A 13078-nucleotide genomic window follows, 5' to 3' on the forward strand; every position below is an offset into this window, starting at 1 on the left:
AACACCATACAAACAAACAAGATAAGAAAATCCAGAAAGCAGAAAATAAACACAGAAAGAGAGAGAGAGAGAGAGAGAGAGAGAGAGAGAGAGAGAGAGAGAGAGAGAAAGGTGACATAGAAAGAGGAGACAAGAGAACTGCAATAAAAAAAAACGTTACGAAGAAAACGTAGAACTAGCGAGAAATATTCAGAAATGAGAGAGTTGGGCAAGAAAATAAATAGATAAATAAAAAAATAAACAGAGAGAGAGAGAGAGAGAGAGAGAGAGAGAGAGAGAGAGAGAGAGAGAGAGAGATGAGAGGAGACAGGAGAACTGCAATAAAAAAAAGGAAAAAACGCCACAAAGGAATTCGGAGAACTAGCGAGAAATACTAAGAGAAGAGAAAGATGAGCAAAAAAATAAATAAATAGCAGAGAGAGAGAGAGAGAAGAGAGAGAGAGAGAGAGAGAGAGAGAGAGAGGAGAACTGCAATAAAAAAAAGAAAAACGCTATAAAAGAAACGTAGAACTAGCGAGGAATACTAAAAGAAGAGAGAGAGATGGGGACAAAAAAAGCAATAAATAAATAAATAAATAAACAGAAAATAAATAAAAGGAGCACCCAGGAGCACCCACCTGCGACAGAAGCAGCAGCCATCTCTCGACCGCATAGAAATCGCGTGCTTCCCCAACCAACTCAAGGTCGAGTGTGAGGTTAAACTCGAAGGACCCCCCACCCCCCCTTTTTTCCTCTTTTTTTTCTTTATAAGTCTACATGGGAATTAGCTTCTCTCTATGAACGCTCTCATTGCATCTGCAACTCTAATCCATTTGCATACACGTAAATATGGATTCACGTATTGACATTATTATTTTGCAATATTTTCAGCTATGAAACATTGAAGGCTGGCTCTAGGGAGAGAGAGAGAGGGGGGGGGGGGGTGGGAGGGCACTGCCACATTCATAATCTGATTTCAGAGTCATAGGAGAAACCGCCCCAAAACCCCACACCCCCCCCCCCCCCCCCCCCCCACCCACCCACCCACAGTAGTGAAAAATCTCCATGTCAAATTCGTTAACAACGTAGTTGAATTTCATTATGAATTGTCAACCATTCCCTTATTATTATTATTATTATTAATATTATTATTATTATTATTATTATTATTATTATTATTATTATTATTATTATTTAGGTAGAATATCCTCTTTCAAGCATGTTCTATTGTAGGAGATTGCTGAAGCAACATTATTATTATTATTATTATTATTATTATTATTATTATTATTATTATTATTATTATTATTATTATTATTATTTAGGTAGAATATCCCCTTTCAAGCATGTTCTATTGAAGGAGATTGCTGAAGCAACATTATTATTATTATTATTATTATTATTATTATTATTATTATTATTATTATTATTATTATTATTATTATTATTATTATTATTATTATTATTATTATTATTAAGAAGATGGACCCTATTCATTTGGGACAAGGCCACAACAGGGACCACTGACTTCATCAGAAGGCACAAAGAGAAGGTAATGGGAAAGACAGAAAGAAGAGATCGCTTATTAAAAAAAAAGAAAACTATATTTGATAAATAAATAGATAGATATTAAGCATTGATATATTTGAGACCTTGAATAAAGCTCATAGGATATTCACCTACTGGATAATAATAAACTTACATATTTTATCTGTTTATTGATTAATTTGTCAATTTCTTATCTCTTTTTTTTTAATAAGTGGTCTATTTTTTCTGTATTTCCCATTATCTCCTGTTACTTCTTTCTACTGAACACCGTAGTATACTTTGGAAGCTTGAATTTCAAGTCAGTAACCCCTTTAGTGGGCTTGTTCCAAATGAATAGGGTATAATAATAATAATAATAATAATAATAATAATAATAATAATAATAATAATAATAATAATAATAATAATAATAATAATAATAATAATAATAATAATAATAATAATAATAATAATAATAATAATAATAATAATAATAATAAACAGAGGTTAATATCAGGAGAGGGATCTTCCAGGGCAACTCACTGTCCCCACTACTCTTCGTAGTAGCCATGATTCCCATGACAAAAGTACTACAGAAGATGGATGCCGGGTACCAACTCAAGAAAAGAGGCAACAGAATCAACCATCTGATGTTCATGGACGACATCTAGCTGTATGGTAAGAGCATCAAGGAAATAGATACCCTAATCCAGACTGTAAGGATTGTATCTGGGGACATCAGGATGGAGTTTGGAATAGAAAAATATGCCTTAGTCAACATACAAAAGGGCAAAGTAACGAGAACTGAAGGGATAAAGCTACCAGATGGGAACAACATCAAACACATAGATGAGACAGGATACAAATACCTGGGAATAATGGAAGGAGGGGATATAAAACACCAAGAGATGAAGGACACGATCAGGAAAGAATATATGCAGAGACTCAAGGCGATACTCAAGTCAAAACTCAACGCCGGAAATATGATAAAAGCCATAAACACATGGGCAGTGCCAGTAATCAGATACAGTACAGGAATAGTGGAATGGACGAAGGCAGAACTCCGCAGCATAGATCAGAAAACCAGGAAACATATGACAATACACAAAGCACTACACCCAAGAGCAAATACGGACAGACTATACATAACACGAAAGGAAGGAGGGAGAGAACTACTAAGTATAGAGGACTGCGTCAACATCGAGAACAAAGCACTCGGGCAATATCTGAAAACCAGTGAAGACGAGTGGCTAAAGAGTTCATGGGAAGAAGGACTAATAAAAGTAGACGAAGACCCAGAAATATACAGAGACAGGAGAATGACAGACAGAACAGATGACTGGCACAACAAACCAATGCACGGACAATACATGAGACAGACTAAAGAACTAGCCAGCGATGACACATGGCAATGGCTACAGAAGGGAGAGCTAAAGAAGGAAACTGAAGGAATGATAACAGCGGCACAAGATCAGGCCCTAAGAACCAGATATGTTCAAAGAACGATAGATGGAAATAACATCTCTCCCATATATAGGAAGTGCAATACGAAAAATGAAACCATAAACCACATAGCAAGCGAATGCCCGGCACTTGCACAAAACCAGTACAAAAAGAGGCATGATTCAGTGGCAAAAGCCCTCCACTGGAGCCTGTGCAAGAAACATCAGCTACCTTGCAGTAATTAGTGGTACGAGCACCAACCTGAGGGAGTGATAGAAAACGATCACGCAAAGATCCTCTGGGACTATGGTATCAGAACAGATAGGGTGATACGTGCAAACAGACCAGACGTGACGTTGATTGACAAAGTCAAGAAGAAAGTATCACTCATTGATGTCGCAATACCATGGGACACCAGAGTTGAAGAGAAAGAGAGGGAAAAAATGGATAAGTATCAAGATCTGAAAATAGAAATAAGAAGGATATGGGATATGCCAGTGGAAATCGTACCCACCCATAAACATAGGAGCACTAGGCACGATCCCAAGATCCCTGAAAAGGAATCTAGAAAAACTAGACGCTGAAGTAGTTCCAGGACTCATGCAGAAGAGTGTGATCCTAGAAACAGCGCACATAGTAAGAAAAGTGATGGACTCCTAAGGAGGCAGGATGCAACCCGGAACCCCACACTATAAATACCACCCAGTCGAATTGGAGGACTGTGATAGAGCAAAAAAAAAAAAAAAAATAAATAAATAAATAATAATAAACTGAAAGAGATGGCAGAAAAAAGGCTAAGAAGCAAGAAAACAAGGGAGGAACTCAACGAGAAATACAAAGTACAAGAGAGGGGACTAAACAACACATTAGAAGATGTAAAACAGAGGCTTAAGGCCAAAACAGATAAGATCCAACGGTACATGAACAGGAATAAGGGATACCAACAGAACAAACAATTCGGAACCAACCAGAAAAGACTATACAGCCAACTAAGAGGGGAAGACAACCACCAACAAATTCCTGAAGCCGAACCAAGTAAGAGACTCTGGGAAAACATATGGAGCAATCCGTAACCACACAAAAACATTGCAACATGGCTCCAGGAAGTCAAGGCAGAAGAAACAGGGAGAATAAAACAAAGATTCACAGAGATCACGACAGACACAGTCACACCCAAACTAAAGAAAGTGCCAAACTGAAAGCCCCAGGTTCCCGATGAAGTCCATGGATACTGGCTCAAAAACTTCAAGGCCCTACACCCACGAATAGCAGAACAACTCCAGCATTGTATCTCAAATCACCATGCACCCAAATGGATGACCACAGGAAGAACATCCTTAGTACAAAAAGACAAGAGTAAATGAAATGTAGCCAGTAACTACAGGCCTATCACCTGCCTACCAATAATGTGTAAGTTACTAACAGGTATCATCAGTGAAAGGCTATACAATTACCTAGAGGAGACAAACACCATCCCCCACCAACAGAAAGGCTGCAGAAGGAAGTGTAGGGGCACAAAAGACCAGCTCCTGATAGACAAAATGGTAATGAAGAACAGTAGAAGAAGGAAAACCAACCTAAGCATGGCATGGATAGACTATAAGAAAGCCTTCGACATGACACCACACACATGGCTAATAGAATGCCTGAAAATATATGGGGCAGAGGAAAACACCATCAGCTTCCTCAAAAATACAATGCGCAACTGGAATACAATACTTACAAACTCTGGAATAAGACTAGCAGCGGTTAATATCAGGAGAGGGATCTTCCAGGGCGACTCACTGTCCCCACTACTCTTCGTAGTAGCCATGATTCCCATGCACAAAGTACTACAGAAGATGGATGCCGGGTACCAACTCAAGAAAAGAGGCAACAGAATCAACCATCTGATGTTCATGGACGACATCAAACTGTATGGTAAGAGCATCAAGGAAATAGATACCCTAATCCAGACTGTAAGGATTGTATCTGGGGACATCAGGATGGAATTTGGAATAGAAAAATGTGCCTTAGTCAACATACAAAAGGGCAAAGTAACGAGAACTGAAGGGATAAAGCTACCAGATGGGAGCAACATCAAACACATAGATGAGACAGGATATAAATACCTGGGAATAATGGAAGGAGGGGATATAAAACACCAAGAGATGAAGGACACGATCAGGAAAGAATATATGCAGAAGCTCAAGGCGATACTCAAGTCAAACCTCAACGCCGGAAATATGATAAAAGCCATAAACACATGGGCAGTGCCAGTAATCAGATACAGTACAGGAATAGTGGAATGGACGAAGGCAGAACTCCGCAGCATAGATCAGAAAACCAGGAAACATATGACAATACACCAAAGCCACTACACCCAAGAGCAAATACGGGACAGACTATACATAACACGAAAGGAAGGAGGGAGAGAACTACTAAGTATAGAGGACTGCGTCAACATCGAGAACAAAGCACTCGGGCAATATCTGAAAACCAGTGAAGACGAGTGGCTAAAGAGTTCATGGGAAGAAGGACTAATAAAAGTAGACGAAGACCCAGAAATATACAGAGACAGGAGAATGACAGACAGAACAGAGGAATGGCACAACAAGCCAATGCACGGACAATACATGAGACAGACTAAAGAACTAGCCAGCGATGACACATGGCAATGGCTACAGAGGGGAGAGCTAAAGAAGGAAACTGAAGGGATGATAACAGCGGCACAAGATCAGGCCCTAAGAACCAGATATGTTCAAAGAACGATAGACGGAAATAACATCTCTCCCATATGTAGGAAGTGCAATACGAAAAATGAAACCATAAACCACATAGCAAGCGAATGCCCGGCACTTGCACAGAACCAGTACAAAAAGAGGCATGATTCAGTGGCAAAAGCCCTCCACTGGAGCCTGTGCAAGAAACATCAGCTACCTTGCAGTAATAAGTGGTACGAGCACCAAGGCTGAGTGATAGAAAAACGATCACGCAAAGATCCTCTGGGACTATGGTATCAGAACAGATAGGGTGATACGTGCAAAATAGACCAGACGTGACGTTGATTGACAAAGTCAAGAAGAAAGTATCACTCATTGATGTCGCAATACCATGGGACACCAGAGTTGAAGAGAAAGAGAGGGAAAAATGGATAAGTATCAAGACCTGAAAATAGAAATAAGAAAGATATGGGATATGCCAGTGGAAATCGTACCCATAATCATAGGAGCACTAGGCACGATCCCAAGATCCCTGAAAAGGAATCTAGAAAAACTAGACGCTGAAGTAGCTCCAGGACTCATGCAGAAGAGTGTGATCCTAGAAACGGCGCACATAGTAAGAAAAGTGATGGACTCCTAAGGAGGCAGGATGCAACCCGGAACCCCAAACTATAAATACCACCCAGTCGAATTGGAGGACTGTGTATAGAGCAAAAAAAAAAAAAATAAAATAAAAAATAATAATAATAATAATGTTCTTTGGAAGCTTGAATTTGAAGTCAGTGCCCCTAGTGGTGGGCTTGTTCCAAATGAATACATCATAATAATAATAATAATAATAATAATAATAATAATAATAATAATAATAATAATAATAATAATAATAATCTTTGGAAGCTTGAATTTCATGTCAGTAGCCCCTGTGATGGGCTTGTTCCAAAGGAATAGGATTCATCTCAATAATAATTATAATGATCATGGGTCACTATGTTGATGGACAAGCATAATATGACAGAGGGTTGAGATGTTACAAGATAAACAGAAAGCAGAGAGAAGACATTGTGACTGCTATCAAGCGGTTAATTAATGTTTTTGGTCTTGAAACAGCCGTTTGATTGAGAAAATATGCTGAGAGAGAGAGGAGAGAGAGAGAGAGAGAGAGAGAGAGAGAGCCTGACAGAATCGACCTTTCTTCCTGTGCACGCAAATATATACAAAAGATGCCATCAGAAATGCATAAACCACTACAAAATGTATAGTGTGGAATGAATACGCCAGCCAGTGTGCTATAAAATGTATAGAGTAGAATGATGATGCAAGTCGAAGGCAAAATATACCTATCGAACTCGGTAGGTGATGTTGATACGGTATCGATTGCCAACTTGAATAAAAACTGTGAGACAGATCTGACTTCGTGTGTCCTCTGAATTCGGTATTGAACGCCCTCCTCGTAGGGGCGATAACGCCGCCAGTGTATCTCAAGTGGTGCACTGTAGGCATTACTTAATTGTCTTTGCAGCGTCCCTTCGACCCCCTAGCTACAACCCTTTCGTTCCTTTGACTGTACCTCCGTTTATAGTCTCTTCCTTCCATCGTACCTTCCACCCTCTCCTAACAACTGTTTTGAGGTTTTCCTCCTGTTACACCTTTCAGAAACTTACTGTCAATTATCCTTTCAGCTCCGAATGACCTCATAGATCCTATCGCTTGGCCTTTTTGCTTAAACCCTGTATTCTATTCAAGTATTGAAATTGATCTACGTACACAGTTCAAGAATGTCAACTTTCCGTGGCGGGGAACGCGTTTATTTTCCTATTGGTAATCTATGACTCTTATATCGTGAGTTCACTGTTGTGGTCTAAATGGTCCAGTTTTCAGAGTTAATGGCTTTTGTGTCTTCAACAGTGGATTAGTAAGATTTTTGTCAATGGGTTTGTCATATCTTAATGAGTGGATTAGTACTATTTTTTTTTATCAATGAATCAGTAGCATTTTCATCAATGAATTTGTAACATTTCCATCAATGAATCAGTAACATTTCCATCAATGAATCAGTAACATTTCCATCAATGAAACAGTAAGATTTTCATCAGTGAATCAGTAACATTTCCATCAAAGAATCTGTAACATTTCCATCAATGGATCAGTAACATTTCCATCAATGGATCAGTAACCTTACCTGATGTTGTATATCACTGATCATCATTCCAGAGAGAGAGAGAGAGAGAGAGAGAGAGAGAGAGAGAGAGAGAGAGAGAAGAGGACTTCCATGTGACCTTCTTACCTGGTATGAAGAGATGATTGAGGGGAATCTTGCGAATCTCGGGGTGGAGACGGGACATCCAGTTTTCCAGGCCGTCCTGCGCCCCGTCCAGGAGCGCGTCGGAGACCGAGAGCACTCTTTCCAGCGGAGGCAGATGAAGGACGGGGCGGATTCCAGCTGTGATGGACCGCCCCGCGAGATGGACGCTGGCACCAGACGAGGACCAGAAGCAGCTTTCCTTCGTCGCCGGGCGAGACTCGTAAACGGAAATGTTGTCCCCCTCTCCGTAGGACTCGACGTCGAAGTCGACGGAGGTGAAGTCGCCCACGCCCACGCCTCCTCTCTCCTGGATGCTGACCAGGTCGTAGAGCGAGCTCAGGTCCTTCGACTCCTGCTCGGCCGGCTCGTCGTAGTTGTGGAAGGAGGGGGGGAGGGTGGGCGCCACCGCGCTCGTCAAGATGTTCAGACTGGGCAGCTCCCCGTTCCTCTTGACGTCGGCCACCGGGACGGGTCGGAACAGCAGGTGGTTGTGGGTCCTCTCCTCCACCGCTGCCCCGAACGATTCGGGCGAGGAGGGAGGCGCCGTGCCCTTGTAGTCAAAGACGAGAGTTTTTTGGTCCCTCTTCTTGCAGAAGTGGAAGAAGGTAAAGGGCTTGGAGAGGACCTTCTCCCTTTTCTTCTTCCCCTCCGCTTCCTGTTTCCGCCATGGGAGAGAGCGCCTGCCCCCGGGGGCAGCAGCCCCGCCTCCCCCTTGGGCGATGTCTTCCAGCACGGTCGCGTTGACCTTGGTGAAAGCCGCGGCGTTCTGCAGGTTCGCCTCTTCCACCCTGATGACGAAGGGATGACTGTTGTTGGTGGTGCCGTGTGAAACGTCATTCCTCTTGGTGGTGGTGCTGGCGCCGCCGCCGCCGAGGATTTGTGGCCAGAAGAATCGTGGCAGCCCCTTCTTCGAGGCGGCGCCGGCCCTCTTGGCAGCGCGGGTTTCTCCCCCCCTACGGTCCTGCTGGGCGCTTCCTGCTCGGTGTAGCTCGTCGTCCACACTCATCTACGCCCCTTTTGGCATTCGGGAACTGGCAGCGCAGTCTCGCGGTCATTGGCATGAGCTCCTCTCCTGAGGGAGAGGGAGAGCAGCCCTTCTTTCCTGAGTCTGGAATGTCCACGAATTTATTTGGCTTTCTCCTCAATGGGCCATTTCTTGTTGTTGCCGAGTCTGCCGCTTAGTTGGGGCATAACGAACTGAAGGTGGCCCTCCACACTGCGTAGCCATAAGTCAGTCAGGTCAGTAGGTCATCCCAGTTCCTGGAAAAATATATATATGAATGGAAAGTTAAATATATGCAGTTCAGCTTCTTGGACATTGTTAAGATGTCATATGGAATTTTATTATCACGTTTACACAGCATTGTGTGAATCTCTACTGAAATGACAAAGTGTTTCGTAGCTAAACACACACATATTTATATTAGATTTGTTCATTTTTTACAAAATTTTATGTTATTTTTATTTTTGCGTAAATTGCAGCCTTAACGATGCAATGAGGTATTGCAAAATAATCTGTTGTTCTAAGATACGTACATCCTTCTCCTGGATGTCCCCCTTGATAGCTACTACGAAGTTTACAGCTATATGACCTGTTTATATATATATATATATATATATATATATATATATATATATATATATATTATATATATATATATATATATATTATCGTTAGTCAGTCTGAAAGCGAAATGCACTCAGGGACGTATGATCCTCCCAGGGGGAGGTGTTAGTATACTAAACATGGCGAAACAGTGTTAGGTGAGTCACTGTTTATCCGTGTTTAGTACTAGGCAACAACACCCGCCCCCCCCCCCCTCACCCAGGGTTACATCTAACGTCCCTAAGTGCAGGCGTACTGCTGAGGAATAGCCTAGCCGTCATGTTGAATTAATTATATATCTATATATATATATATATATATATATATATATATATATATATATATATGTGTGTGTGTGTGTGTGTGTGTGTGTGTGTGTGTGTGTGTGTGTGTGTGTGTGTGTGTGTGCGCAACTCGATCAGCTAATAAAATATACAGGAAGTTTGATATACTCGGTAACGTCTTTTTAGGAATAAAAAAAGAACAGAGGATCTGACAAAAGGAGCACATTCTATATTGAGAAGAATTCTATTTATAGCAGATAGGTACTATTACTCTTGATAGGCTTCCAGCGACTTTAAACTCCTGCATATTGATAACGGCATTTATACTTGAGATTTCAGAGACGGGAGGTTCTATATAGTATTCACAGAAGAAGCAGTTTGACCCTTTTTGATGCGAGTTGCTCTTTGGAGATGAGATTGTATAGTATCTGTGGTTGTTACGTTGGAAGAAATCCGAATGGCAAACATTTATACTCTCACAACTCTAATTGTTATTAATGCCTCATAGGTAGTAGTGCCGTCAGTGCGTCTCACACGGTGCGCTGCAGGCATTACTTGAAGGTTCTCTGCGGCGTCCCTTCGGCCCGTAGCTGCGACCCTCTTCATTTTATTTCACTGTATCTCCGTCCATATTCCTATCCGTCCATCTTACTTTCCACCCTCTCCTAACACTTGTTTCATAGTGCAACTGGTTTGATGTTTTTTCCTTCCTGTTACACATCTCAAAGCAATTTTTTACTGTCAGTTACCGTTTCAGCGCTGAATGACCTCGTCATAGGTTACAGTGCTTGGCCATTGGCCCAATTTGTATATTCCATTCAATTGTTCTTTATGCTCATGAGGCTTTGCTCATGATTAGTCATTTGACGTTTTACCAAAGCTTACTGATGACTGATCGTAGTACACTAGTTACATTTCGTTATATTTTGTAATAATACGTAATTTGTTTCTCTCTCTCTCTCTCTCTCTCTCTCTCTCTCTCTCTCTCTCTCTCCTCTCTCTCTCTCTCTCACTTATTTATTGCTAAGGGCATGGCCACCATAAACAGAGAAAGATTTGCTCTTAAGATTTACACATTTCTCCCTCTCTCTCTCTCTCTCTCTCTCTCTCTCTCTCTCTCTCACACACATATTTATTGTTAAGGGCATGGCTACCATAGACCGAGGAAGATTTGCTTTTAAAATTTACACCTCTCTCTCTCTCTCTCTCTCTCTCTCTCTCTCTCTCTCTCTCTCTCCGTGTTGTTGATTTTTAATCCGTAGACTTTTAATCGGTAGATTTAGAAATCTGAACCCAGAATGCATTTGACTTCGTGCCATCCCCACTGCTTATTCTGACGCTTTATTTGATTTGATTTTATTTTATTTAAACTTATTCTTTAGCGGTTTGAGGCTGAAACCAACAAGAAAAAAGCAAGCCATCAACGAGATATGCAGAGGTGCCAGCAAAAAATTTCAAAGCATCAGCTCCAAGATTCTACTCAAGAGATAATAACTGTATTTATTATGCAAGAGGAAATTGCAGATACGGAGAAAATTGCAGATTCAGACACAAAATGAATAATTATGATGAAGGAATATCAGATATGGAAAAGTTGGATTTTTTAATGTCAGAATTTCTGGAAATGAAAAAAAGAACAACATACCAGAACAGGAAAGAGACATGTGAAAATCCTTATTATTACCAATATTAAATGAAGGAAAAAACACGAAAACCATCATAGTGATGAATGCGCAGGGTTTAGTTACGAGTAACTCAAAAAGAAAAATAGAGTACGTAGAAGAACTAACCCAAATTGAAAGGAAAATAGATATAATGAATATAAGTGAAACCTGGTATTCCCAAGAGACTGGGAATGATGATCAAATAAAAGGGTTTCAAACTTATAGATCAGATAGAAAAAATAGGAATCAAGGAGGAACCGCAATATATGGGAAAGACAAAAGACAAGGAAAAATATATGAGAAATATAGTAACTCAGAATGTGAACTAATAGCGGTAGAATTTGAATCTGAAAAATTAATGAACATAGTAATATATAGCCCTCCTAATACTAAAGAGTTTGACATAATAATAGAAAAATTGGATGATATATGTAGAAATCACAAGGACTGGACTATTCTCCTATCTGGAGACTTCAACTTTCCTTTCGTAGACTGGAAAGAACGAATAGGAGATTGTGGTTGTACTTATACATATAAAAAAGAGAGTAATAATAGTGCAGAAGATAAGAGGCAATTCGAAAAGCTATTAGATGTGCTACTAGAATACAACATTCAACAAATAAATCACCTGCCAACAAGAAAGGAAAATACTTTAGACCTAGTATTTGTGAACGAGATGAATTATGTTAAAGAAATAATAGTTTATAATGCGAGTATTTCAGACCATAATGTCATAGAACTAACAGTCCTGAAAAAGTGGGGAGGATATGGAAAATACAACTTCTACAGTAAAAATATAAAATGGTCAGAAATAAATGAAGAATTAAACAAAGATGGGGGATAACATTTTTCGTAAGTGAGACATAAGGGTAAATATGGAGATATTATATAAAATATTAGAGAAAATAGTGGATAAATATATACTGAAGAAGAAAAGTAAACATCAGTCATGCATACCAAGAGACAGAACGATCTTTTTCCAGAAAATCAGAAAGTGGAAAAAAGGTCTTGCAAAAGAAAAAAATGCATGGAAAGCTATAGAACTAAAAAGTAAGATAGAAAATGCAGAACAAAAGATTATACAATCAAAAGAAAATGAAAAACGGGACTTGGAAGAAAAACCCTAATAAATATCAAGCAAAACCCTAAACTATTATACTCATACGCGAAAAAGATGAATAAAAGAAGAATAGAAATTGGCCCTCTAAGATTTGAAGGGAGATTAACGAATGAAAAAAAGGAAATTTGCAACATATTGGCAGAACGATATAAGAGAGAATTCACCCCTAGAATAGATAATGAAGATAATGATATAGAAGTAAGGGACGAAAATAGTGAATATTTAGCTGACATAGATATTAATGAAGCTGATATTGTGCAGGCTATTAATGAAATTAAAAATGGAGCTGCAGCAGGGCCTAATGGATTTCCTGCTATTTTGTTAAAGAAAGTAGTTCATTCTATCGCAAAGCCACTTGCAATATTATTAAGACAAAGTGTAGATACAGGCAAGATTTATGATGAGCACAAATTAGCATATATTACCCCTACTTTCAAAAGTGGATCAAGAC

The 13078-nt window shown here is 39.8% G+C and overlaps 1 protein-coding gene across 1 annotated transcript in view; it reads right to left on the reverse strand.

The window, feature by feature from the left end:
* LOC135195726 (uncharacterized) overlaps positions 1-13078 on the reverse strand; it is a 73431-nt gene that overhangs the window by 43398 nt on the left and 16955 nt on the right. Inside the window, exon 2 of the mRNA XM_064222149.1 lies at positions 7936-9213. Coding sequence (XP_064078219.1) covers positions 7936-8959 — 1024 coding nt within the window. The 5' untranslated portion in view covers positions 8960-9213. The remainder of the gene's footprint in view (positions 1-7935; positions 9214-13078) is intronic.

Source organism: Macrobrachium nipponense, chromosome 16 (assembly GCF_015104395.2).
Source record: "Macrobrachium nipponense isolate FS-2020 chromosome 16, ASM1510439v2, whole genome shotgun sequence".
Lineage (NCBI taxonomy): Eukaryota > Metazoa > Arthropoda > Malacostraca > Decapoda > Palaemonidae > Macrobrachium > Macrobrachium nipponense.